The sequence below is a fragment of the Microtus oregoni genome, unplaced genomic scaffold, assembly GCF_018167655.1.
Source record: "Microtus oregoni isolate MIOR12 unplaced genomic scaffold, Mior012 000009F_ref0000495, whole genome shotgun sequence".
In the NCBI taxonomy this organism is placed as follows: domain Eukaryota; kingdom Metazoa; phylum Chordata; class Mammalia; order Rodentia; family Cricetidae; genus Microtus; species Microtus oregoni.
Window position 1 is genome coordinate 336,304 of NW_024543068.1, and position 27,900 is coordinate 364,203.

The window sequence follows — 27,900 nt, forward strand, 5'->3', positions numbered from 1 at the left end:
AGCCTTTTTACATGTTTTGAATTTCATTCTCAATGAAAGTCATTTATAAACTACATAGTGCCCTTAAGAATATTTCCTCCCAGTCAATGGTTTATTTTTCTATGCTTAGTAATGCCTTTGGAAGCATGATAGGCTTAAAGGTCCAAGAATTCAAATTTATGAATCTTTTTCTTTCTTTTTTTTCTGATTTTCTGATTCTAGAGTTTTAGCTAAGAAATCACTGTGTGGTACAAATGTACACATGTTATTTCTTCTAAATATACATACACATACATATATACGCATATACACATATATAAGTATATATACATGTATATATATATATATATAGAGAGAGAGAGAGAAATGGAGAAAGGGAGGGAGGGAGAGAGGAAGGGAGGGAGGGAGGGAGGGAGGAGGGGAGGAAGGCAGGAAGGGAGGAAGGAAGGGAGGAAGGGAGGAGGGGAGGAAGGGAGAAAGGGAGGAGGGGAGGAAGGGAGGAGGGGAGGAAGGGACAGAGGGAGAGAGAAAAAGTTTGTCCATAACTCATAACTTGTTTTGAGTTAACTTTTGTCAAGATGTGAGCCAGTGGGCATCTGGGACACACATTAGCTAAATACTAGTAGTGCTTCATTTCAAGTAAACTTAAGATAACAGTTTGATATATAAGATTAATGGGCGTCTAAAACTAATTTGTATCATCAGAGATAAATGAAATAAAAACTCATGCAAAGTGAAAAAAATGTTTTATACACAAGTTGAGTCAGTTTCAGAGAAACAAATATTTTATGTTTTCTCTAAAGTGTGGCCTCTAGATTTTACTTAGAAACTTAAACCACTAGACGTACAGATGACATGAAGGTGACTGTGACACTGGATAGGGGACAAAGGGAATAATGGGGTGAAGTGCACCCCACATACATGACATAATTGTTTGACAGGGTCTGTATCTAACAATGAATGAAAAGCAAAACTAGGAAATACTTATATCTTTCTTTTAAAATATTACCTTATAAAACAACAAACTTCTTAAGGTAGGTTCTGGTTTATAGTATTTTTGTTTGTTTCGAAACAGGGTTTCTCTGGCTTCCCTGGAACTCACTCTGTAGACCAGGCTGGCCTAGAACTCAGAGATCCGCCTGCCTCTGCCTCCCAAGAGCTGGGATTAAGGGTGCGCACCACCACCGCCAGGCTTGGTTTACAGTCTTCTATGCTACCTTCTTAGGTCTGCATGACATTATGGCTACAAATGTGTACATTGCTCTCTCCTGTGCACTGGCCCTTTGTGGAGATGTATTTGGTCCGAGGACTGATCAGATCATAGCAAAGTGCTGCTTTAACTGCTTGATTAAGTGCTGTGTGTCCACGTGCTCTGGAAATGCCGCTTCAGACTTCTGAGCTGCAACATAGCTTCTCTGAAGATCTCCAATCTGTAGGAAATACCAGATCAGGAACAGAATAAGATCTACATATTGGAAAGATGTCAAGAGTTCTCAAAAGTAAATTATTCAGTTTAGAATTATCTAAATTTTAAATCCATCATAAATAATGAGGTAAATAAAATTATATAAGTAACATATGCTCCATTATAGTTGCTTAGTTATGAATCAGAAACGCGTGTTTTCTCTCTCTGTTGCTAAGAGCACAGTAAGTATAAAAGGGCATTTGCAAAGACTCAGGCCTGTATAACTATAATAAATGAAACATCCAACAGAGACATTTGATTAGCATAGTATCTCTTAGGCAGAAAATTTAAATAAAATATATTAACTTAAGATATAAAGGCCAGGCACTGGTAGCACACAGCTTTAATCCCAGGACTCAGGAGACAAAGACAGGAAGATCTCTGTGAGCTCAAGGCCAGCCTCATCTACAGAGCGAGTTCCAGGACAGTCAGGGCTATACAGAGAAACCCTGTTCCAAAAAAGATAAAGGAAAAAAAAAAAGATGGGGTGGGGGTAACTGGAGAGATGGCACAGCAGTTAAGAGCACTGGCCGCCCTTCCAGAGGATCTGGGTTCAATTCCCAGCACCTAAATGGCAGCTCACAACTGTCTGTAACTCAAGTTCTAGGGAATCTGATACCCTCATACCAATGCATATAAAATAAAATTAAATAAATTGTTTTTAAAAGATATAAATTATGTTCTGAGGGGTTCTAAGTAACACTAAACATAATAATGCAGGGCAGATACTGGTTTTTAAGTTTATAAAGGGTATCTCTAATGTTCAATGAACTCTGCTTATGTCCAGTACCAAAGAAAAATAATCTGCCTTCATTCATGTATGCACTTCTGAAAAGACAGAAAATTTTTAGTATGTGCACAAAAAATCTAGATGATTCAACTTTGATAGATTTTTAATAACATATATATGTATGTATTTTATATTTAAATGGTTTCCTTTTAAAATCATAACATTGTCAACATTATTATTTCATAATATATCAAAACATTGCCAACATTACTTCTATTTTATAATATTTTTCTGAACTATCTTATAAGAATTAAGAATTCTTTGAGCTAAGAATCATAAAGGTACACTGATCCTCAGGTGAGCTGGCCTTCCTATAAAAAGTGTCTGTGCCTTTAACTAAGTGGCAGCATGGCACAGTGCAAGATGGAAGGGCATCATAGGAGCTGGGCTTCAGTCTGGAATCTCACGTTGCTAGGTGGCTTTAGGGTGCGTCTTTGTTTTGCTTCAGGTTTAATTTTTATCATTTTTAATTATGTATAGGTGTGAGTGCATGTGGGTATGTGGTCGTGTGTGCAGGTGCTAACAAAGCCAGAGATGCAGAATCTCTAGGAGCTGGAGTTGCAGGTGTTTGTGAGCTGCCTGCCGTGGGTGCTGGGGACCAAATTCTGGTCCTTTGAAAGAGCATCAAGTGCTCTTAATCACTGACTCATCCCCAAAGACCCCTGCTGCTTGGGTTTTATTGCGACTGGATCTTGTTGATCTAACCTTGAACTAGGGACCCTCCTGCCTTAGCTTCCTGCGCCCAGTGTTTTACAGCCTCCACACCAGTCCTATGGATGCCTTGTAACCTCTGTGAGCCTCAGGTTCCATGAAAATGCAAGCATCAAGAAGCAGTTTTCATCTGCTTTATTTTTTTGCTGTCTTCTATGCTGACAACAGGGCCTAGAACACAGAGAGGCTCAGCAAAGAAACCTTGATGGGGTTTTGCAGAGAATTCAAGAAGGTAAGTAAAGCAGCTGCAACAGAAGCTGGTATCTAGTAGCTGTTCCCCAAATTGTAATATGAGTGGGAGCTTTTTCTATTTTCAAAACAGACACATGGATAATTTCGTGATCATGTTATAAAGATACAGTGCTTATGTCTTTAGTAAATAAAACCCTGTACTTATATCATAAACATTTTGAACTGTTTCTTAATCCTCAAGACAGACTTACTTTTCAAGGGTAAAAATGCTGAGATGCTTTGGTCCCCTGGCTTGCTTGTCTGTGTTTTATGAAAATAGCTCACTCTTTCTGTTGACTTCTGGATATTAACTGATTGGCAACAGAATATTAACAACTACCTTCCCCCGTATTGCTCATAACAAAACAGCATTCACTACCAGCCTTAATTCATAACAATCTTGAGAAAGGTGTGGTGGAAATATGATCTGCAGATAATGGACAGGATTCCTTTGCTGTAAAAGTCTATTATAAATCCTTCTTGGGCCAGGAATTATCTCACAAGTGTTCTTTAGTGATTAAATGTGGTATTTCAAAATGTAAGAGATTTCTTCTGCAATTTATAGTGGTGTTTTAGTCAATACCCAGTGATAAAGTTTATTACATAATCTCCTGAAGTGAAGATATTTGTGATAAAAAATTTTAAAAAGTCATTTCTTTCAGATTGAAAATAATCAACCTTCTGTTCAGAAAGATAAGGTTTAAAATGTATTCAATCTGTATTTTTTTAAACCAAGAAAGATCAAGAATGTGTCAGATGATAAATTAATAAAGGAAGAAAATACCTTATCAGAGATGGTTGCAAAATTAAAATGCGGCTCATACATATGGGGTGCTAAAGAGGATGCCGTCTGTAAGAGCGCTCTTGCCTGTGGGGAAGAAACGAGGAGAAGGCAGCCATATGAGCGCATGTTAGACTATAGCTATGACTTCTTTAGGTAAAAAAAAACTTACCTGGGACAGGAACTTAAAACAATCCCATGGAAAATACAAATGACATTCCTCAGGAAGTGCAATGATGTAACAAAATATAGCTTACTCTGGACAGCCTGGCAAAATTATGTTAGTGATCCATACTTCAAAAGAGGAAATAAGAGACTTGAATAGGGTAGACGTAAGTTATTTAAGAACCGCTGCCTCTTTGAGGCCAGCCTGGTCTGTAAGAGCTAGTTCCAGGACAGGAACCAAAAGCTACGGAGAAACCCTGTCTCAAAAAAAAAAAAAAAAAAAAAAAAAAAAATCCAAAAAAAAAAAAAAAAGAACCGCTGCCTCATAAAGTTTGCATTTCAGTATGATACATAATTTGAAATTCGATTTTCTCAAAGCTTAAAAAAAAGGTCTTCTTGATTTAAGCTTTTTCGTTGGAGATCAACTTAGGCGGCTTTAACAGTCTGTTCCCTCATAACAACTTGACATCAATACATTTCACAGTCATTTCAAAGTCCAAAGTTGTGTGTTGGATGAGATGGAGCAAACATTCACGACCCTGCTGATCAGTCTGCTAAGTGAAACAGCAACAGGAAGTGGCAAACTTTCTCTAAAGTACTGTCCTAGTCAGGGTTCCTATTGTTGTGATGAAACACCATGACTGAAAGCGAGCTGGGGAGGAAAGGGCTTATTTGGCTCACACTTCTGCATTGCAGTCCACTACTGAAGGAAGCTAGGACAGAAACTCACAGGGCAGGAACCTGGAGGCAGGAGCTGGTGCAGAGGCCTTGGAGGGGTGTTGCTTATGGGCTTGCTCCTCATGGTTTTCTTATAGAATTCAGGACCACCAGCCCAGGGATGGCACCACCCACCATGGGCTGGGCCTTCCCATATCAACCACTAATTAAGAAAATGCCCTACGGCTTGATTTTTATGGAGGCATTTTGTCAACGGAGGCTCCCTCCTTTCCAAAGCCTCTCCTGTGTGTCAGGTTGGTATGGACTAGCCAACAAAAGTACTCAAAGCATGAAACAGGCTACATTTCACACGATCATGTTTTGCACAGACCATGTTTTGCTTAACAGGAGATGGTAATGCGTGTACCACAGTTCATACCATGCCACTAAACAACCCCCCGCCGCAACCCAAAGACCCTGAGAACAAATTCATGCATCATTTTTTTTTTGAAATGGAAAAAAGGACACCAACTTATATAAGACAGTAGATACTAGATTTTACTATAAAATGGGGGATATAAAACTTTTCAACACATCTGAAATCATATGGACACACACATGCCTCACAGTACTGAGGTACAGATGCAGGCTGCAGTGGCTTTTTAAGTGGGTGCTGGGGATCTGAACTCAAGTTCTCAAGCTAGTGTGACAAGCATTTTACTGACTGAGCCATGTCCCTGGCCCCTTCAGCAACACTGACTTAGACTTCCCATCTGCCAGGTGCTGTTTCTGGTGCTGAGAACGCAGAAGTTACATAACAGACGCGGTCCCTGCTTTCAACAGCCAGCAGTCTGCTCTACATACCAATAGCTAGTAAAACAAGAAAAAGGAAACACCACAAGATGTGCGAGGCCTCCAGGGCTTTTCTTAGACCGATGCTGGGTTTTTCCAAGGAGATGACACTTAAGGCTCATGTGACGAAAAGAAACTTGTCACGGCAAGTTCTGGAGCACTGCAAAGGCCCGAAGGGAGACAAAGCCCTGTGTGTCTGTAGAGCAGTGGAATTGCTCATGCACCTAAAGCCGGTGAGAAAGGAGCACACAGATATAGTCTCCAAGGTAGGGACCAGAATGTAGGGCCTGCACAGGCCAGGCCAGGACGCCTGGGCTTTAGTCCAAATGGAAAGAGAAGGAACTGGAGGGTTTTTAAAAAGCACTAATAAAACGATAGTTTTATAACAAAATCCATTAGGGTCCTCAGAGGAGGATGCGCCGCTGCCTTACTCACTCGTCATTAAGTCGCTTGGTAGTCTCCCTTGTAGGGGTGTGGGGGCGATGGCTTAGTCAGTAAAGTGCCCACCGGGTGTGTGTGTGTGTGTGTGTGTGTGTGTGTGTGTGTGCAGGAAAGAGATGAACATGGGGTAGAGAAGAGGGACCACACCAAGCTAGGGGTGGGGTGACAGGATTGCCAAACAGTGTGGGTGCAGGAGTGCCAGACGGGAAAAAAAGGGGGTTGAAAGGGGGCTGCTAGGGCACTGGCAGGAGCAGCTACACCACAGGTGGGAGACAGTGCGTTTCAGGTGGGAAGAACATGGAGGTGTACGTTATTCCAATAAATCAGATGTTCAGTTTTGGCCGCGGAGAAGTGAAGTGATGGGCCCAAAGCCACACAGCTGGTAATAATGGAGCTGGTAACAGAACCAGGCCTGTTGGACCCTAGAGCTATTTTAAAAGTGTAACAGATAATGAGGGCTAAGTGTCCCAGCTTTCCTCTGAGGAAATGCAGCTCTCTGACCTGTTCAACGTGGCCTTTCCGCATCTCCAGCACGGCCAGGTTGTTGTAGGCCTCCGCATGGTGGTTGTTGTGGACCAGGGCCAGCCGGAAGCACTGATGGGCCAAGTTTGTGTCTCCTATCCCCTGAAAGGAAAAGTGCACGTGCGCACATGAAGCCACAGGCTCCCCACGCCACACCCCCCCCTCATTTGGAATATAAATCTCCCCAGCTGCATAGAGAAAACCAGCACCAATCACAGCGGGGAGGTGTGAGTTCTGTGCATGAATTTAACTTGAGGATATAAAACGATGAAAATCTCCAAATTGTCAGCTGGATTTATTATGTCTGAGAATTTCTTCACATGAACATATGGTGACTTTGTCCTTAACAGGAAATGCACACGCATGCACCACATAGACATACACACAACACACACACACAAAACATACCACAGCAATGTGCCCCAGGTTGTACCAGACATCAGCTGCCTCTTCTTCATTTTCCGCCAGGGAAAGGGCACGCTCAAACGAGGTCAGAGTCATATCATACTGCTGGGCGTAGAAGCAGCACAGCCCCAGGTTGTTGAAAAGCTGGCAGTTATAAACTCCCATCTGCAAGAGGCGTCTTTTCAAAGAGGAGCACAAAGTTGCTGTTAGACTACCTTTACCAACGTTGTTAGAAGTCAATTCATTTAATAATTTTGGGACCCCTGGTGAACATTGACACAAGCATATCAATAAATGTTTTAAACAATGCTTATAACTTGTCATAGGGCATGTGTCCAGGGACAAGGTAGGGAAAGTGGTTTGTTTTGTTTTCTCCCTGAAAAAGCTTTATTAGAAAGAAAGGAGAAGTGGTCACATAAGTTCATACATGTTACTTCAGAGGCCTCAGTACCTGCAAGGAATTCCCTGACACCTGCTCCAACCTGCAGAGTGTGCTCCATGCTTACCACCAAGCCTTCAGTAGTGCCCTGGATTCTGCCATGTACTGTGTGGTACAGGTGTGCTACAGGCTCACTCCAGGGAACCTCTGCCACGGAAGGTGTGACTGGAGTGGGTCTCTGTGCTCCGCACTCAGCTGTCCCAAGGAAGCTCAAGAGCCCCGCTTTGCTTCTATGCATCATTAATCCGACAGCGCTCAGACACACAAACGAAAAGCCAGCCTAGCCGCTTGAGAAGTCCATGACCCACTTTAGGGGTGGAGAGGATGGCCAGCTGCACACGTGCGGGGCGGCATCTGTTTATTTTATGCTTCCAGCATGTGTTTAGAAAAGCTTGTCAGCTGCCAGTCCGTCCCTGTATATTACAAGGGCTGAAACCACCAGGTGAAAGTGAATTTTAGGGGCCATTGGTATGGCTTGGTTGGTAAAGGCACCTGTGTCCAAGCCTGACAACCTGAGTTTGATCCCAGGGACTGGGGTAGTAGAAGGAGAGCCCCGGAAGGAAGGGAGCTAGTTTTCACAAGCAAGCCGTGCAGTACGCACCCCTCCCTAACATGCACAGATAAACAGTGAACGTAATGATCAAAAAGTGTAGCTTAGAAGCCACATAAAGGACAAAATAAGAATGTGCTCAAAACAGAACCAGACTATAATATACTTGGGAAAAGCTGAAAATGTCTCACAGAACAGGTGACCCTGTCTTAAGTCCTCGTTAAGGTTCAGAACACAGAGCACCTGCAAACCTTCCTGCTCCAGGCTCCCTGACTTTAGGTTTGTGGTAGTAAAGGGCAGTGGCAGCAAGAACTATTTCACGAAGCTCTTTAGCCTCTGTTGTTTCTTGACAACTAGCATAAACTCACACAGAACTAAAATGAAAACTTGGCCACACAGGTTTGTTTTTCCAGGATGCCAGCCTGCACATCCGCAAAGTACCGAATATCACTTTAACCTCAGGAAGCAGTTAAGAGACGCAGTTCTTAGATTTATACACATGTGGCCTTTCTAGCATTTCTCTACGTTTTCATTCCATCCCTGTACTGTCTCACTGACTTTGGCTGCAGGCGCAATGTAACGCCCACCTGTAAAAGCGGAGCGCAATCTCTGGCTGGTCAGAATAAAAGTGGTTGCTTCCGATGCAGGCGATGGCTTCCACGTGAGTATTGTCTTGTTTCAGAACTTCTTTGTAGTACTCCGCCGCAGAGGAACTATTGTTCATTTCCTAGTCCCCATCCAGACAGAAGAGCAACGTTTTATTAACACTGGACAAGAAGCTGCTTTTTTTTTTCTAACTAAGTTCGTTCATTCAACAGTATTTATTTCAAGCCTGCCATATGTCAGACTCTGTTCTAGACAGTAGGGACGAAATACGAACAAAAACATGAAGTCATCGTCCCCAAGGAGATGACAGCTGGGGGCAAGACAAACAAGTGAGTCAGTGTAATGTCAGGGAAGGATGAGCCATGGAAAGAAACGGGGTAGGGTGAGCGGAGAGCGAAAGGGAGGCAGGGGCTGCTTGTTCTCAGTCACCTTGGAAGAAGCCCTGTCTAACAGAGCTATAAATGAAGAGAGGTGTTGGAGCCAGCATGTGGGGGTGGGGGGGGCAGTCTCATTTGGCAGAGAGACCAAAGCACACAGTCCTAAAATGAAAACACTTAGAAGAAACATTTTCAAGTGAGCCTGGAGAAGGGGCAGCCAGGACCTGCTGAGGCACTGTGAAGAGCCTCAGACTCCATACTAAGTTGAGAGCCATCAGGGGATTAGAAACAGCAGCATGTCCCAAACAAGCTGCCTCGTGTTTAAGGAATTGCCGGTGACTGACTACAGGCTGTACCAAACAAGAAGAGAAGGCCAAAGAAAGACCAGATCTAGGAATGAAACGAAAGCCACCCAGACCTACTTTAGAAATACATACATAGGTTAAAAAAAAAAAGGAGCCTTCTGCAGTTGCTGTATTCATTTGTAAAACACTAGTAATCACAAATATTGTCTCTAATTGTTCCAACCTACAAAAGAAATCAAGTCTGCAGAAAGAAGTGGGCACAAAATGACCTTTATTAGGGGAGAAAGCATTTTGATGAGGGATAGTCACCATAGGCCCCAAAGTAGGGGAGCATCAGGAGAGATTTCATCAAGGGAGAACTTCAATTCCCAAAATGGAGCTTCATCAGGTGAGATGCCCACCATGCTCAGCCTGAGGGTCCTGAAGGAGAAGGACCTTCAAGGACAAGGGTGGTCGCTGCCTCTTGCAGGTTCTTGGGATGAGGTGGGGCAAGATCCATACCAGGCTCTAACCTGGCCTGGCCTACCTTCCAGGGGTCACAGAAAGGGAGGCGCTAGGTAAAACTACACAATTCAAAGCTGTCCTAAGTCCAAGGACCGGGGCTGGGTTTGTTCATAGCTCTAAGTGAAAGGGAGGGAACTGAATTCATTCTAAGTGCTGGAAAAATCACAGCACATTTTGTCAGCTCTGTCCCAGAGCCAAGAGGGGTGTGGCCTGAGTTCCAGGATGGGGCAGTTAGCAGGTCTATGACATAATACTAGTTTTATTAAATTTGAGGCATATTCTCAGCATGTTGTCCAGTCCGGACTTGAGCCCGAGCTTAAGCTATTCTCCTCCCTTAGCTGCCTGAGTAGGTGGACTGCAGGCAGATGTGACCACATTTGGCTCAACAAATATTGTTAATAAAGGTACCACCTCTTACATCTACCTCAAGGACCAGTCCACCCTCCAGAAAGCTTTCTTTATGTCCAACTTCACACAGATCTCTTCTGCCTCTCAAGCTACATGACACCCATTATCACCCACACACTTGGTCTTACCACAGGAGGACTCTTATTAATGTTAGATCTGAACCATTTTTTAAATCAAATCCAAAAGACCCTGCCAACTGCAAGAAGCACCACACACTGCTTCTTTAAACACAGAACTAGTATTTGGTACAAGACTCACTTGACCAGGCTTGTACTCCAGACCACATTTGCATCTTTATACACAGAAAGAAGTATGTAAACTAAGTTCTTTCACACACAGTCAAATTCTTCCAAGTCCCTGTTTCACTTGGTCATCCGTGTACTGTCTGTGCACTCGGTGCTTTGCTCTTTAAATTTTATTAATAACTTTATATGTCTGTGGGATACAATGAGCAGCCTTGACAGGCACATAGTATAGAATGAATGTATCTAGCTATTACCCACATCTGTAGCCTCACCTACTTCTCATCTTTGAGATGAAGAGGGTTAAGATCCACTACAATGCTCCATACAGTGCTCCCCACCACTGCTCAGGATTCCCGTGCAAGCTCCTGCTTTGGGAGGCTGATGCCTGTGCTTTCTGGATTTAACCAGCAGGTGTCAACAAAAGCTTTCAGGCAACAATCAGAAGTAATTACCATCTTCACCATGTTGGTTAATTGGAATAATCGCCAGGTTTTCACAGGGGCTGCAGATGAGGAAAACTACATAACAGCTGTTACTTGGCTACAAGGAGCAAAAGAAAAATGTGGTATATATAAACACAATGGAATACTATTCAGCCATTAAGAAGACAAAGTTATGTCATTTGCAGGAAAATTGATAAAGCTGGAGATCATTGATGTTAAGGAGAAAAAGCCAGGCTCAGAAAGATAAGTATGTTTTCTCTCAAGAAAAAAAAAAAGACTTGAAACAGAAAAGTAGAGAGATGACTGGGGGAAGGAGGAGGGAGGACACAAGACAGCGAGGAGGTGGTAAATAAGATCAAAGTACATGAACCCCATTACTTTGTACAACTACAACATGGTAATGCAAGGAAAGATGCACCCCGATGTCAGAGATGTTCAAATATGGAAAAGGGGTCTTGCGAGTCTATACGCATATGTGCGTGCATGTGTTTTACTATACGTATAGATGGGTGTGTACATGTGGAGGCCATGTGTCAAACCTTGGCTGTCACTCTTCAACCACCAGCCAGTTTGAATTTTGCGACAGGGCAACTCACTGGCCTGCAATATAACTCCCAGTTGGGTTAGGCTGCAGGTGCTTGAAGACCAAGTGCACTGATGCATGGTTCTCTCTCAGTGAAGTGGCCAAGGGCCAGCCAGAGCACCTTTTCTTTCTTGTGTGTGACATTATTTGTGCACAAATTTGTCTGTGTGTGTATGTGTGTGTGGAGGCTGGATGCCAATGCTGGGTGACTTCCCTTATTGCTCACCCTATTTTCTTTTAAGAACGGGTTTCTCACTGAAATTAGAGCTCATTAGCTAGACTGGCTGGCCATTGGGTTCCAGGAATCTTTCTGTCCCAACCTCCCCAGTGCTGGGGTTACACGTGCACACCACCACATTTGGCCCTTTTTTTTTTTTGTAGGTTCTGAGGACTGACCTTGAGCCAGGCAAGCACATTCTTAACTGAGTTATCACACCAGCCCATTGTGTGTTTGTATTTCCTCACCAAAACATGTCACATTCTCATAAACTACCCAGTTCCTTTTCAGCGAACCTTGGTTTCTTTACATCTTTTAATCAAAAGAACAAGATATAAAACATCTCTGCATAGCTGTACACTCTACTAGAGGGAAATTCCCAAAGTAAAAGTGCCCCCCAAAGAACCTGGTTCGACCTCTCCTTGGTGACTATAAAAGCTTCTGGGTGGGCTGCATCAACCATGTATCAACCGTCAACAGTGCTCACACATGGAATTTGTTTCTTCACACCCTTGGGAGCCTAGGTTCTGTGGAACTTTTTCACCTCTGCCAGTCCAATCAACTGGGAAGTGGCCTATGGCTGGTTTAGCTTTTAACTCTTTAATTCTGACAGAGATGGGGCACTTAACATATGAGACATCACACTTGCTTTTTCTGTGAGTTGCCAGTGTGTGTCCCGTGTCTATTTTCTTAGCTACCCTGCCTTTGGCCCTCTATCACTGGCATTCTGTGTTGCTGTTGCAGAATAGCACAGGGAGAATAATCTATAGTGAACAGAAAGGTGTTCAGCTATGTTTCGGAGCCTGCTGAGCCCAAATCCAGAGGTGGCTTCTGGCGCGGCCACCACACCTACCGGACTCTCACCTGCCATCTACCTCAGGCACAGCAGGCATTTTCCTGGGTGATATCCTAACCTTTTAAGTTTGATTTTATTTAATTTTTTTCTACATAAGATTATTTTTTGAGCTCATAGGGTTCTACTTGCCTCTCCCTCCCCAGTGCTGGGATTAAAGGCGTGCACCGCTGTGCTTGGCTTTGGTATATAGGACATCTATGTAGGGAATGAAAGTTCTCACACATCAGTCTTTACTGTTATGCCTTTATTACTTGGCTTTGGATAAAAAGCTTTTCCTCAGGTAGAAGTGACAGGTGGCTCAGTGGTTAAGAGCACTGGATGCTTTTCCAGAGGCCCTGAGTTCCACTCCCAGCACCCACATGATGGCTCACAAAAGCCCTCTTCTGGCCACAGGCACCAAACATGCGCTGCGGTGCACAGACTTACATCCAGGTAAAACCACCATACACAAAAAAATAACTGAATAAACAAAAAGATTATCCTTATTCTAATTTATACAAATAATCTGCTTATGGTTTTGTTTTTTACATGTTCATGGATTCTTTGCTGGATGGTTTTAACTCTCAACTTGATACAACCAAGAATCACCCAGGAGGAGAGTCTTAATGAAGACTTATCTAGACTAGGTTAGCCTATGGGATGTCTGTGGGGGCTGTGTTGACTATTAGACCAGGTTAGCCTGTGCGATGTCTGTGGGGGCTGTGTTGACTATTAGACCAGGTTAGCCTATGGGATGTCTGTGGGGGCTGTGTTGACTATTAGACCAGGTTAGCCTGTGCGATGTCTGTGGGGGCTGTGTTGACTACTAGACCAGGTTAGCCTGTGCGATGTCTGTGGGGGCTGTGTTGACTATTAGACCAGGTTAGCCTGTGTGATGTCTGTGGGGGCTGTGTTGACTATTAGACCAGGTTAGCCTATGGGATGTCTGTGGGGGCTGTGTTGACTACTAGACCAGGTTAGCCTGTGCGATGTCTGTGGGGGCTGTGTTGACTATTAGACCAGGTTAGCTTATGGGATGTCTGTGGGGGCTGTGTTGACTATTAGACCAGGTTAGCCTGTGCGATGTCTGTGGGGGCTGTGTTGACTATTAGACCAGGTTAGCCTATGGGATGTCTGTGGGGGCTGTGTTGACTATTAGACCAGGTTAGCCTGTGCGATGTCTGTGGGGGCTGTGTTGACTATTGCTATAGGGAAGAACCAACACATCATGGGGCTCACCATTCCCTAGGCATGGTGTTCTAAACAGTATGAAAAGAGAAAGCCTATTGAGAACAAGCTAGGTGTGCTTGTTCTCTCTTTGCTCTTAACTAGAGGTGAGATGTGACTAGCTGCTTAAGTTTTTGCCTTGACTTCCCCCTCGGTGATGGGTTTTAATCTAAAATTGTAAGCTGAATAAATCATTTCTTCCCTAAGTTGTTTTCATCAGGATATTTTACAGAATAGTTTCATGTTTTGAAGTTTTAACTCTTTTTTAAAAGTTTAAATTTGAGATCTAGGGACATGGTTCATTCAGTAAAATTCTTGTCTCAGAAACACTGAGGACCTGAGTTCAAGGCTCAGAAACCACATTAAAAAGCCAGCTGTGGTGACTCGTGTGTGATTTCAGTGCTGGCAAGGGGAGTCCTGGGGCCTATGGGCCAGCCAGGCAGCAACTAGCCAGGCTACACTAATTGATGAGCCCCCGTTTCAGAAACAAGTGAGATGGCTCCTACGGCCTCACACCAAGGTGACCTCTGGCCTCATAGTACACATATATGTATACATATACACACAGCTTAAATCTGGCTGAAATCATTGTTTTAATACATGAAACATCTGTTCATTTGCTCTAACTTTAAAGTATTTAATTAATATCCAGTAACTCAATCTTTGTCACATTCTAAATTTTCATGTGGAGTCTCTTTTGGTCCTTAAACTTATTCCTGCATCAGAACTGGGTAAATCATAATAGTTCGAGAATAGATCTTAACAGCATATACTTAAAATAACATTTCCTTATATGTAAATATTGCCTCAAGTGTGCAATAAACTTGATATTAGTTTAAGTGATTTTTAAAGTGGTTATTTCTGAGCCAATTCATGAAATATGAACTATACTTACAGCTGAATTATTTGAAGTAAAATTGCAAATAGCTCAAGGATGTGAATTTTGCAGTGGTTTTGCTCAGAATAGCAAAGGAGCACATTCAAAATACAAAGGCCTGCGACAGAGATTGATGGGCCATACTTCTTACACATGCCTGAGGCAATTTCCACACACAATAAAGTTGAAAGGCCACTGGAATAACATTTCCAAGATTAGGTTTCTAATTTCAGACATTTTTTTTTTTGGCAAAGAATAGTTAAAATGAGGGCCTTTCTACCAAAATGCCTCAAAAAATTTCAAAAGCATTAAAAATTTAATAAAGATGCATATCTTAAGAAAGCATCTGTAAGAAATGCAAGGAAGCAGAGGTTATACATGCTCACTGTAAAGCAGGAAACACGCAGACCATGACAGAATGAACACAGCGGTAAGGAAAGAACACAAAGGGGAAACCCTAGAGAAAAGCAAAGTCCTCAGAGGCAAATGCGGTGGGGCTGCAAACTAAGGACTTAGCTAATTATCCTCCAAACCACCGTCACACAAAGAGCAAAGGAATCCTCCAGAAATCTGGCTCTGGCGTGGTTAGCTTTGGCAGAAAGGAAATTAACTGCAAAGGCGGGGTGGAGGATGGGGGGCTCTACAGGGTCCTTGCAGGTGGGCCACTCTCCTCTCTACTCCTCTCCCTGCTGCTGCCAACTCCACTCAGAAGAGAAGGGGAGGTAGCCAATAAAACGCTGTTATCTATAGGACCACTGGGTGTTGTGGTGCACAAGGGCAACCCCAGCACTCCAGAGATGGGGGCACGAGGATGGCGAGTTGGAGGCCAGGGAATCTGTTCAGAGCCTTGGCCTGTCCCAGCCTTAGCAACAGTGACTGCATCAGACAGGCATAGATGGAATTCTTCTGAAAAGCAGTCATAATTAAAGATGCTGACAGCTAAATCTTCTATCAAAAGGAAGGACAAAGGGTCTGAGAAATGGCTAATATCAAACTGACTTTTAAAAATAATGCATTTCTATCCACCATCATCAAACAGAAATTACAACACTTCATTCATAGTAATACCTCCATTCATAGTAGTACATCCATTCATGTTACACCTAGGAATACACGTGTGCATGGAAGAGTTAACAGAAGACCTGAGGTTGCTATTCTTAGGAAGGTATGCACTGGGGAACTCAGCTGATTCCTGCTCTCATACAAACTTTCCCCAGATGACAGGAGCCTTGCTAATGCAACACTATTGGTACCGTGTGGTTTGTGCTATTACATGCTAGCTCTGGTACATGATAGGCACATGGTGTCCACACACAGTCTCTAATGAGACTCCTGGCAGACAACACTCTGCAGGAGTTGTCACAACTTGTTGCTGGAAGAATTAAGTGTGCTCCTTGCGACTCCATGTTGTGACTACCCTGCAGAGACGCGCATTAAAAGGGTGTTCTTCTGAACAGAGCTGAAACATTCCATCCTGCAGGGACGCTATTAAGCTCAAAAAGTGAACAACTCAAATGCCTCAGGAAGTCTCTGAAACTGACTGGATGCACTGGGTTCCCCTTTCCCCAAGCATATATCCACTGTCAAGAGAAGCACTGTCAGAAAAGCTGAGCTGCCTAGGAGAGGCTCAGACAAGATGAACCAGCCAACCCCCCTGGGGGAAGTAGGCACCAACCAGTTCAGCTGCCTAAGAGAAGCAAAGATCAGCAGACCTACATGGAAAAGCACAGACCACTTGCACTGCCTGAAACAGACAAGTCTCCAACCTGTGAGCTGGCAGCATGCTCCGGGTTTCCAGATTTTGTGAGTTGTCACCCAGGCTGGGATGGGCTTTGGTGATGCCTATGAGTTATTTCTGTTCCTGTAAGTAACCCTTCATCTATACTCCTGTAAGTAACACCCCTCCCCCCCCCCCCCGATGATGTGGACTTGGGTGGTGTCTGCACTTTTGTCTGTCACCGGTTCCCTAGGTGGGATAAGTAGATGTTGGTAGTGTCAATTAACACTGCACTAGCCGAGATCTTTTGGAAGCTTAACCCTTGCTTCCTCTGAACTTTGCCCGCGAGCCTTTTCCCTTTACTTTTGAATTTGTTTTGTGTCTTTTTCCACTAACACAATGTTCCTTGCTGGATGTTTTATGCTGTGTTTTGGGAGTATTAACGAAAGGACTGAATTTCAGCATGGCTTGGTGACTCCCCCGACAACCTTTCTGGGAATGATCACAAAACATTCACTGGAGCACAAAAATGAATGAAGCAACTACAGAGTTATGTCATAAGGCAGCCTACTTACCCACCCTGTCAATCTAAGTCATTATGCCTGCAAGGCTAAAAAGAAATATGTCTCTCAAGGCACCAGTCTTAAAATCAGTATGGAAGAGCAGAGAGATAAATTTTCAATTATAAAAGAGAAAAACCAGGGGGTAGGATTACCTAATCTAGCCTTGGGATTATTGTAATGCTATAATAATTAGCAGGAAAGAGAAGTTAATGAAACTTTTCTGTTGAATCTGAAAACATGAATCTAAAACTGTATAAGAATAAGAGTCCAAACTATGAAGGCAAACCTACCAGCTACCATTAGAAAACTACAGAAATGTAGCTAGAATGAGCTTGGTAAGACGCTGGGCAAACAGACCAATGAAACAGATAGAAGGCTCAGGCATGTCTACCAGAAATGGGGAAAGCAAGCAAACAAAGAAAACCCCCACATAGTTGGTGTTACAGATCTTGGGAAAGGATTAAGTGTGCTGAGATAACAGGCTACCCATGCAGGAAAAATAAGTTAAATTCCTGTCTTGTATCAATGACCTCTGGGTGTTTAAAATACTTCATTATAAAAATCTAGCTGAATTAAACACACACAGCAAAATCTCTCCTTATACTGCTGAATCACAGCCAACGATCTTAATTTTATAAACTGCTCCCTACTAGGACCCCAAGGGCCCTATGAGCTTTTTAAAGTAGCACACAACCTCAATTTTACACCAGCCTTAAAAATAACGTGAACCTTACCTCATAGATCCTGGCAATTCCACAAAGCAGGGTCACCTCGCCTGGAAATTTATCTAAGCCTTGTTTGAATAGATTTAAAGCAGTCACGGGTTGATCCAATATGATATAAACCTAAAAGCAAGATATATTTTAATAAGATTACTTTAAGCAAGATTTATTTCAATAAGATTATTTTACTGGTTTTTAAAGTAATAACATTTATATAACAAGTTTTAATTATTGGTTAAAAACAAATTTTCTCCCAGAAATTAATGAATTTTCATAGACATAATTAGATTCTAATAATGACTTTACAGTATATCTGCATATTGTACATAAAATTCATCACCCCAAGAAATGTTTACTGTGGGGATATTCTTGTCACAAAGACTCCGTGATACATAAACGAGAAAGGGCCAGGGGAGCATCTTCCTGCTGCCCACACCAACCCTCCACTCCCTATGAGTCTTTCTCTGATAGTCACATCTGTTTGGTTCGTCTCTTGACTCACTAATTTCAACCAGGGTAACGTGCATGACTATGGGTTTCAAGCTACCCACGGGAGCCTGGAGGGCTCACCGGTGGATACACAACGGAAGACAATGACTGTCCTTCACCTAGGAAATACCGGTAGCCAAAAGTTCAGCAGGATGGAATGTGGTCTTACAAGTCCTTTGTTCAGCTGTGACTGACTGATTTTAGGCTTAGGCTCACGCAAGCAATTCTGCTATGAGATCATGATTGCAACGTCTGTGTTTCGTCTAGAAGACAGCAGCTCACAGCCCTTTCCCCACCTTTCCTGCTCTTTTCCTGCGCACAGCACATTTCTTAACTTGGAAACTTTTCTACAGCTGGACCACAATAATGTAATACCTACCACTTCATCAAGTGTTTTCATTCAAAGAGGCCTTGATGAGGCTCAGGCGATGACTTTATCCCAATATAAGTAGAGCTTCCCTTCTCGGAAATGTTTTACCACAGAAGTATTCTCAATTTCTGATTTTGGGATATTCTGGGGGTATTGCAGAACACAAGTCTAAATGTGAAATTCATTGATTTTTTTAAAAATGTTTTCATTTTTACTTTGTGTATGGGTGTTTTGTCTGCATGTATGTTTGTGCACCATTTGTGTGCCTAGAACCCTTGCAGGCCAGAAGAGGGTGTCAGATCTCTTGGAACTGGAGTTCAGATGGTTGTGAGCCACGATGTGGGTGCTGGGAATCGAGCTGGATCCTCTGGAGGAGCAACAAATGCTTTAACTGCTGAGCCATCTCCAGCCGTTTCACTGGTATTTTTCCATGTACATGTAAGGCAGTTTTACACTTGTGGCAATCATATGGTGGCATTCAGTACATTTCAGATTTGGGAGCACTCCAGATTAGGAATGTTCAATCTGCACTGAAAATTCTAGGTGGCCCATGTACTGGAGCTACAGTCACATCATACAGCACAGTGGACTTGAGCTTGCTGCTCTCAGCTCAGTGATGCTGAAAATTTGACCTCCTGCAGTCTCATTTTCCTTAGCAGCACAAAGCAAGGTATAAAACCTACCCTGTAGGGTTACTTTATGGATTAAATTAACCTGTCTTTGCTAACAAGCCTGCTACAATATCCTATACTGAATCGTGCTCAGAGCTGAGTAACTTATGTCCTATAAAGCAATCTACGAAGCAGTCCCTGTTCTTAGAGCAGGGTTTGCTAGCACAGGCCTGGGATCTCAGCTACTCAAGAAGCTGAGGCAGGAGGATGGTGAGTTCAAAGTCTATCTGGACTATACAGTGAAATCTTGTTTTGAAAACAAAGGGGCTTGTTTTATACAACCTGCTCAGGTTTGCGACAAAATAGACTGCAGAAAATACCTTTTTGTTACCTACAGGGTGGTGAGTCTGTGGTGTTTCCTTCTGTCCTAAAAAACAATCTGTCAAAGGGATTTTCTTTTTTTTTCCACAGCCATCAACTCCTTGTGCCGTGGGTACCCTCCATATGCTATTTTTTGCTTGCTATAAAAAATAAGTCTGAACATATTAACTTGCCAAATATTCCAGAAGGAACTGGCAACTTTACCCCATTCAGTGGCCAGCACCCTAAGTAGACAGTTTTCACTCAAGTTAAGAATATTTACTTACTTTCGCCAGATAGAGAAATGTGTCTACCATTTCCTGCTGCTTCAGGGCTGACTTAAACTGCTTCTCTGCTTCACGGTACATTCCTAACCTAGAAACAGCCATTTAAAAAATCAGACATGCCATTGGAAAATCAATGCTACATCATTGTTTTTCAAACACTGAGGATATGAACAGACACATCTCACCCTAGAGCAAGCATATACCAAAGCAGGTGATGCTGGGCACACAGACAGTAACAGGTATGCTAACAAAAGCTAGCAAGAAGCCACCTGTCTCCCAGAGTCATGAGATAGCTAAGCCTCGGATGGTGTAAAGACTACAAGCATGTTGCAGCAGGACCACAAGCTGTCTCTAACGGGGTCACATCGGGTCACCACTGCGAGAGCTTATAATCAGCTGCACATATGGCAAGTGACCTGGATAACTGTGGAGCTGCCACTTCGCTGAAGAGCTAAAGGACAGTGCTTCTTTGAAAACATCTCCTTCCCTAAGACAAGCCCTGTCCCCTTTAGTTATCCCTATACTATCTTAATGAAAGCAACAATTGCCAGTTGCATCCTACAGCTATAGCATCGCTTTTCTACAGATCTTGCTTTCCTCTGCCCGTGAATCTGAAACTTGATCCTTGCCTAAGTGACAGTTTTGATGTCAATGTCCACCCTTGTGGCCCAGGAAGCATGGGTCCTACCAGGACATTCACCAAAGCACATATGACTTTCATTCAGCTTGTCCTGAGTAGACCTGTTCTGCTTTCTGATAACTATTCACTCTTAGCAATCTATGAGCTACTTAGATGTACTTTTTCTGTAAAATAAACTGAAAATTATTTACAATATGATCCATGGGGCTAATCTCACATGCAGCTAGAAAGAATAGCTTTGGTCATTTTTTCATGATCTAGACTTCAAGCATTGGTGTAGCTGATATACTAGCAGCGGCTGGAAGATGGGATTAAAGTGATGTAAGGTGACTTCAACAGATTAGCGTAAAGTTAGAGGGCATGTAAGGAGGCAGAGGTCCCTTCCTCTTCACAGACTATGTATAAAATATTATCAAAGAACCCAAAGTTCTGAGAAATAGAAATAATAAACAATAAAATGAATTTGTCACACGAATTATTGAACAAAAGAACAGAGTACGGCATATTCAAAGATATCTAAGGAATGGGGAAATTGCTCAGTTGATAAAGTACTTGAAATAGAGCATGGGGACCAGAGTTCAATCCCCCAAACTATATACGATCTGGGCCTAGTGACATGCACATGTAATTCCAATGCTGGGGTGACAGAGACAAACGGGGGAGATCACTGGACCTTATTGGACAATCAGCCTGGCCCAACTGGCCAACCTCAGACCAAGAGAACATGTGAGAAAAAGGGGTAAGGCACCTAAGGAACGACACCTGAAGAGGACCTCTGGCTTCCACATATACACGCATCCTCTCTCTCTCCCTATTTCCTACACACACACGCACACACACTTTCAAGAAACACATTTAGATACATCTAAATAAATAAATAAATAAATAAATGACACATCAGTCAGGTTCATAAACTTGGGCCAATGTCAGAGAATCCAGAGCGACAGTGCCCTACAGCTGCCAACCGTTTCCCTGCAAATGAACCTCACACAGCTGTGAAGCATCACCGTACCACATTTCACGATGTTAAAGAGATGCGAAAATGAAGAGGATAGCAAGCATGCCCTTAACGTCGTGACAGAAAAGGGCTAAATGTGTTCACTGACTTAGATGGCCAAGAGGAAAATTACTTGCAGAAGAGTGAGTAAATCAAGAGAATAGTGGATGAGGACTCAACTGTTGGATGTGTGCTGGCATGCATTTCTGGGGGGGAGGGGGAAGCAATATGATATATGTACACAGAAAGGAAAGTGGATAGCATGTAGGGACAGGCTGAGGAATTCATTTAACTGAAAAGGACATGACAACGCAAACAGTGAGAGACATGAGAAAGCAGACAGACAGGGACAACAGCACTAGACTGCACTAACGGTTCAAATGGAGTCATCAAGGAGCCCAACAGCAGCTGTCTGTGCGGATCCCCTCACCATAAGCAGGAAGGAAGTGCTTTTCAACCTGTGGGTCACGACCCCTTTGGAGGTCAAATGACCCTTTCACAGGGGTCACACACCACACACATATTCTGCACATCAGATATTTACATTGTGATTCGTAACAGGAACAAAATTATGGTTATGAAGTAGCAATGAAAATATTTGATGGTTGGGGTCACCACAACCAGAAGGACTGTGTCAAAGGGGCACAATGTTAGGAGGGTTGAGAACCACTGCAGTAAGTGAAAACGAAATGTCCAGAATTAGGGCACTGCAGTGGGGCTGGGCAGTAGGAGAGGAAATCGAGAGTGCAGAGGTAAGATCAGTAGGAACAAAGGCTGAAGTCAGCTTCAGGCCACATCCTCTAGTAAAGCAATTCTGACCTCAACAGTTGACATCACAAGCTCTTTCTCTGGGTTCCCAGTGTGTCATGCCCTTGCTTCCATAATAATAGGAATCATCATAATAATTATTTGTTGTCTGTCTCAGCATCTCAAAGTAACATCTAATAAATCTTTGTGGTCCCATCTGAGAGAGGTTGCTCATTGGCTAAGTGGATGACTATGAACGAGGGAACTATGAATGCATAGTAAAGATGCTCTGAAGGACAGAATGATGATGTAACATGATAGAATGCGCTCATTTGAAAGGAGACTCACCATATAAATGGCATCACCTGTGGGCAGTAGCAAGCATCTGAGTTATGCTTTCCTTTAATTATCAACCACATCTCGAGGTTTTGTATAGAAGCTCAAGATGTTAAAACTGTCTTTAAGAATTAAACTCATAAAATTTTAACATTATAATGATCTCACATTATCTCTCGTACAAAACACGTTTCAATTTATTAGTGGGGAAAAATGATTCAGAGCTGTATGCGAGGCGTCTAAAGGGAAAGTCTCCTTAATTTCCACAACAGCACAAGCACGTTTTCTGCCCACTTCTTCTTTTCCTCACAGAGCGCTGGTCTAGAAAATATGACTTTTTTCCTTTCCATTTTCCCCAAAGGTTCTAAATTTTCTGAATATCAGCAGCAAGCGTCAGATTGCACTAGAATTAGTAATGCCTCTGCTGACCTCTCAGTTTGTTTTCTTTTGGATGTATCTAAACATTAAGCACGTTTAAGAAATATTCTGGTCCTATAAAAACCATAACGATTATGGAAACAGGAGCAGAGTGTGGCAGACTGCTGATGCTGACTTCCCAGAGATTGAGGCAGGAGGAAAATGAGAGCCAGTCTGGGCTGCATGGTCACATTCTGTCTCAACTAAATAAATAAAGTGTTAATAAAAGAATTTGAACCAGTAAATGAAACTGAAATTCTTGCTGTATCACTTCTTAGCTCTATGAATTTCAACAACTTGCTTCACATTGGCCAGGCTCAATCTTCGTCAACTGAGCAGCTGACTCCAGATGCTGTGAGTCTTAAGCGAGCTCTGCAGGGCACTCTACAGATGTGAGGCATTTGTGTAAGTGAGGTCCTGAAGCCAGGAGGACAGACTGAGTTGAACACTCTGGGTTCTAGTCCCAGGTCTGTCGCTAACCAGCTCATGGTGGAAAATGACAACTGAGCTCTGGCCTCAGCTTCCTTGTGTGACAGGTTCTCAGGGCACATGTCCTTACCGCTGTCATGTGACGGTTCAGAAAACGTTTGCTCAGATAAGCCCAAGTTGCCACTGCTTCATGAGGAAACTTGGTTATTTTTTCACCATCATATTGGATGACATAAAAATATTTCCACTTTTAAAGCTTTCACAGATGGGGAAGGTTTTACCTGTAGTAGCATTTTCCGATCTGTACTTTCCACCACCAGTCCTTGTACTGAGAATGCTCTGTGGAAAGGGATGCCAAGTCCAAAGCCTTTGAAAACAATTCATTTCCAATTACAAAATGCTTTTCTAATGGAAAGCAGGCAGGAGGATAAATAATTAAATAAACCACATAATTAGCATCAATCAAAACATGTATTAGAAATTAGACAGAAATTCCAGTTGCCCAAGTTTCCAGATGGCCCCACAAATTCCCCCTAAATAATCAGTTCCAGGCCAGAGGGCTAGCAGCACAGAAGTTGGAGACATTGGTCGAAGGGAAGCAGATGTACAATAAATCAGAATATAATTTTAATATACAAGGCACAAAATTGAATTTAAAACACTAGGATTTTACTCTTCCCACTTTGTAGCTACTCTCTAAAGATTCAAAACGCCTCAAAACTCAGTGATGGCAAGCTTTCTGTATGTAAGGTGGGTCCAGCGGCAGTCCCCAGTTCAAATACAGCTGTAGAGAAAGAGAAGGACGAACTAAGTAGACAGAAGAGGAGTTTGGAAGAGTGGGAGCCATTGCTCAGGAACAGGGTATTTGCCTCATCTGCATGACCAACCCTGGGGTTAATCATAATCACTAGCTACAGCAGAGGACAAGTGAGGCACCGGCTTGCTATGGGGCCTGGGGCCAGGGCTTCAGCAGGCAAAGTGCTTGCTGTGCAGGCATGAGACATGAGCTCAGGTCCCAGTCCCCAGGAAAAGCTGGGTGTGGTACCAGGGACCTGTAACCTCGATGTTAAGGAACATACATGACTTCAGAACAAGAAAGAAAGGGGCTTTTGGAGCGTGGGATGGCACAGAAGAGGCTAAGAAGTCAGTACTTGGGTTCCTGCTGCCTTCAATGATCAGAACTCAAGGCTCTGATGTCACTTTACCTTCTAGTAATCAACGTTGTCCTCCATATTTAACTGCTTATCTGACACCTTTTTAAAAGGATTTCTGTGTGTGCGTGCATGTGTGTCTGAGTGCAAGCGCCTGCAGAGACCAGAGACACCAGATCCCAAGGACTTGGAGTTACAGGTGGTTGTGCACTTCCAGATGTGGGTGCTGGAAACAGGAACTAAACTCTGGTCCTTGACAAGAGCATATGTCCTTAGCCACAATCACCTCTCTGCCACAATCCCATATCTTCTGGAGCTTTTTCCTTCCAGTGTTTTTACATGGTCAGACCAGACACAACCAATTAAGAATTGGGATTTTTAGAGAGAGGAAGTGGAAAACCTTTTGACAGAGGAGAAAGGGAAGCAGGGCGGTGGTGGCGCACGCCTTTAATCCCAGCACTCGGGAGGCAGAGGCAGGCGGATCTCTGTGAGTTCGAGGCCAGCCTGGTCTACAAAAGCTAGTTCCAGGACAGGAACCAAAAAGCTATGGAGAAACCCTGTCTTGAAAATCCAAAAAAAAAGAAAGAAAGAAAGAAAGAAAGAAAGAAAGAAAGAAAAGAAAAGGAGTAAGTTTTAACACAAATTTGAAGTTCACGGAAATCTAAAAGTTCTATAAAGATTCACTGAGTAGAACTGGAATTATCAGTTAAATGAGAATTCTGAGTTTTAATACTTATTTGTCTTCCCAATAGAGAGACTGCTTTATTCTGGAATCAGTGTTAATATAATCATGAGAGCCAACAGTTCCATTAAAGGAACACTTGGATGTTTCAGTTCTATTATCTCAAAGTGCATCCCCTATTACTGTCCTCTTTAATATCAGCTCTCTTCTGAAATTAATGCCAGAAAAGTCCCCTCAACCTACTATTGCAAAATTAATTACTTTTCCATGTGTTCTCTATCTCACTTGCTCCAGGGGAGACCTCTGAATATGCACACTACTTATCCAGGAATGGTGTCACCATGCTGAGCCTCTAATGGACCTAAAAAAATCAACATCTTTACTTGAATGCTATGGAAATGAAAAACAAGCCACATATGATTATACTTTCATGTGCTTATTTTCCTTTTTCCCCTCTAGCCAGAAATAAAAGTCGAGACAAAAAAAAAAATAAGCAAGAAGTATGACTTCCAGTGGCATTATCTCTGGAAACACTGGGAAACGTGTGTTTTCAGAGGGCTACATTCAGACATGCACTGCAAATATCTTTGCGCATTATCTCTGACTCAACCTTTATTAAGACCATTCCTTGCAAGCAGTTCACATTCGCTGTCATGTTTAATATAAACAGACCAAACCTTCTACTTTTGTTTTTTTTTAAATCTTCCATTTGAATGCTTATATACCCTGACTTCCTAAGGCTAGACTCAGTGTTTATGATTGGTGGCCGAGTTTGCCTTCAGATACAGTCCTGAATCAAATCTTCCCATGAAGGAACCAGATGTTCCCATTAATCCAATTAAGGAAAATATAAATTGCTGAGACAATAAAAATGGCAGGAAAAAGTTACATCTTAGCAATTCTTAATCACATGAGAACTTGGGCTGAATTAGACAAGAATTCTTGTAATGACTTCTGAAGGCCCCTACGCTCCCCCAAGGAAAACCCTTTTGTGGGAGTTTGAATGAGACTGTTCCTATAGGTTCCTATACTTGAACATTTGGTCCACAGTTGGTGGCACTGTTTGAGGAGGTTTAGAAGGTGTGGCCTTGTTGGATGTCACTAGAGGCCAGCTGTGAGAGTCATTTCCAGCTGTTCTCTCTGCTTTGTGCTTGCAGTTCAAGAAGTGAGCTCTCGGCATCGCATCCAACTACCATAACTGCCTACGACCTTCAGTCAGCACTACGGACTCTGACCCTCTGGAACCCTAAGCCGACATAAACTCTTCCTTCTCTATGGACTCTGACCCTCTGGAACCCTAAGCCGACATAAACTCTTCCTTCTCTACCTGCCTTGGTCATGGTGTTTTGTCACAACAACAAATTTGAAGATAATGCATATGAAAGCAGCTCTGATTTCATTAGCAGGCTAAAAAAATCTTTGTTTTTTCTTTTTACAGCTGATGTTAAAAATATATAAAAGGTTAAAAAATGTCCGGTTTGTGCTAATTATCTAAATCCTTTTTTGGGAATAACATTTGTGATAAAATCTAAAATGACATTTTAATGGAAGAGTCTGGTCCAAGGAGCACCGTGAGCAAGGATGTGCGTGCGAGCGTGCGAGCTGGTGAGGGCAGGAAGCAGGCACAGGCATATGCCCCCAGCTCCTCCAGTCCGGCACAGCAGCAAGGCAAGGGCTGCAGCAATTATTTGCTTAAGGAATAAACCTGTCATCTCACAAGTGCAAACAGGAGAGGAAAGTTTGTAGTTTTCACTAAGTAAAAACAAAAAGAGCTACCTCCCTGAGTGTTCCACACTGGAGTGACTAGCACATGAAAAAAATACGGGGGCCCAATTATGAGCATGTAAATTTATTGAAGTACTTAATCTATAATAGCAAAAATTGCTATTAATTCAGGAAACAGACAAAAAGTTTGAAAAAAAAATATAAAATGAGTGGTGGTGCACGCCTTTAATCCCAGCACTTGGGAGGCAGAGGCAGGCGGATCTCTGTGAGTTCGAGGCCAGCCTGGTCTACAAGAGCTAGTTCCAGGACAGGCTCCAAAACCACAGAGAAACCCTGTCTCGAAAAACCAAAAAAAAAAAAAAAAAAAAAAAAAAAAAAAGAATATAAAATGAGACTTCATCTCCACTAGTCCCACGAGGCCAACCTGCTTGGTTGATGCACTGTGGGTATTCAACAAGCACACATGGAATGAAGATCTTAAACCTATTCTCAAGAAATAATCCAAGTATCTGTCTTTGGTATATGTGTACCTGTATTTAGTTATAATTCTGTTTAGCATCCTGAATGGATACTTTTTGACTTAACAATAGAAAATAAATATTTGCAATTTTTATAATTTTGGTAACTATTATTTTACTGGCTGCATGAAAGTCCATTCGGCTGCTCATTATAACATCATATTTATCTTCCAGCACTGAGCATTTATGTTGCTTTCCAAGCATTTTTCTACCATATCTAACATTATAGTGATCATTGCAAATAAAGCTATTTTTCCTAACAATTGTTGAGAACTGGAAGTACAGCATTATCTATAATTTGTAATAATTTATACACTGTCCCTCAACATTTTAAAGTCCTTTGTTTTATATTCCTTGTCAGCAAGAAAATACCTGCTTCCTGCTAGTTCCCCCAATGATGTCTCACTGGGTCATGTCTATGCCCATAGGAAGCTCTCTAAGGGCTGGGGAACCGACTTTGTGGGTAAATATCATTCTGATCAAACATGATGACCAGGAGTTTGGATCCCTAGAACCCAGAGAAA

The 27,900-nt window shown here is 42.6% G+C and overlaps 1 protein-coding gene across 2 annotated transcripts in view; it reads right to left on the bottom strand.

Annotated features, from left to right (window-relative positions):
- Positions 1-708: 708 nt before the first annotated feature.
- LOC121452321 (tetratricopeptide repeat protein 8) overlaps positions 709-27,900 on the bottom strand; it is a 53,340-nt gene continuing 26,148 nt past the window's right edge. For both annotated transcript variants that reach the window (XM_041658395.1, XM_041658396.1), the window contains 8 exons: positions 23,582-23,667; positions 19,735-19,822; positions 17,630-17,740; positions 8,576-8,715; positions 7,003-7,177; positions 6,574-6,696; positions 3,961-4,044; positions 709-1,409 (listed from right to left, as the gene is read on the bottom strand). In XM_041658395.1, the coding sequence (XP_041514329.1) occupies positions 1,293-1,409; positions 3,961-4,044; positions 6,574-6,696; positions 7,003-7,177; positions 8,576-8,715; positions 17,630-17,740; positions 19,735-19,822; positions 23,582-23,667 (924 nt within the window). In that variant the 3' untranslated portion in view covers positions 709-1,292. The remainder of the gene's footprint in view (positions 1,410-3,960; positions 4,045-6,573; positions 6,697-7,002; positions 7,178-8,575; positions 8,716-17,629; positions 17,741-19,734; positions 19,823-23,581; positions 23,668-27,900) is intronic.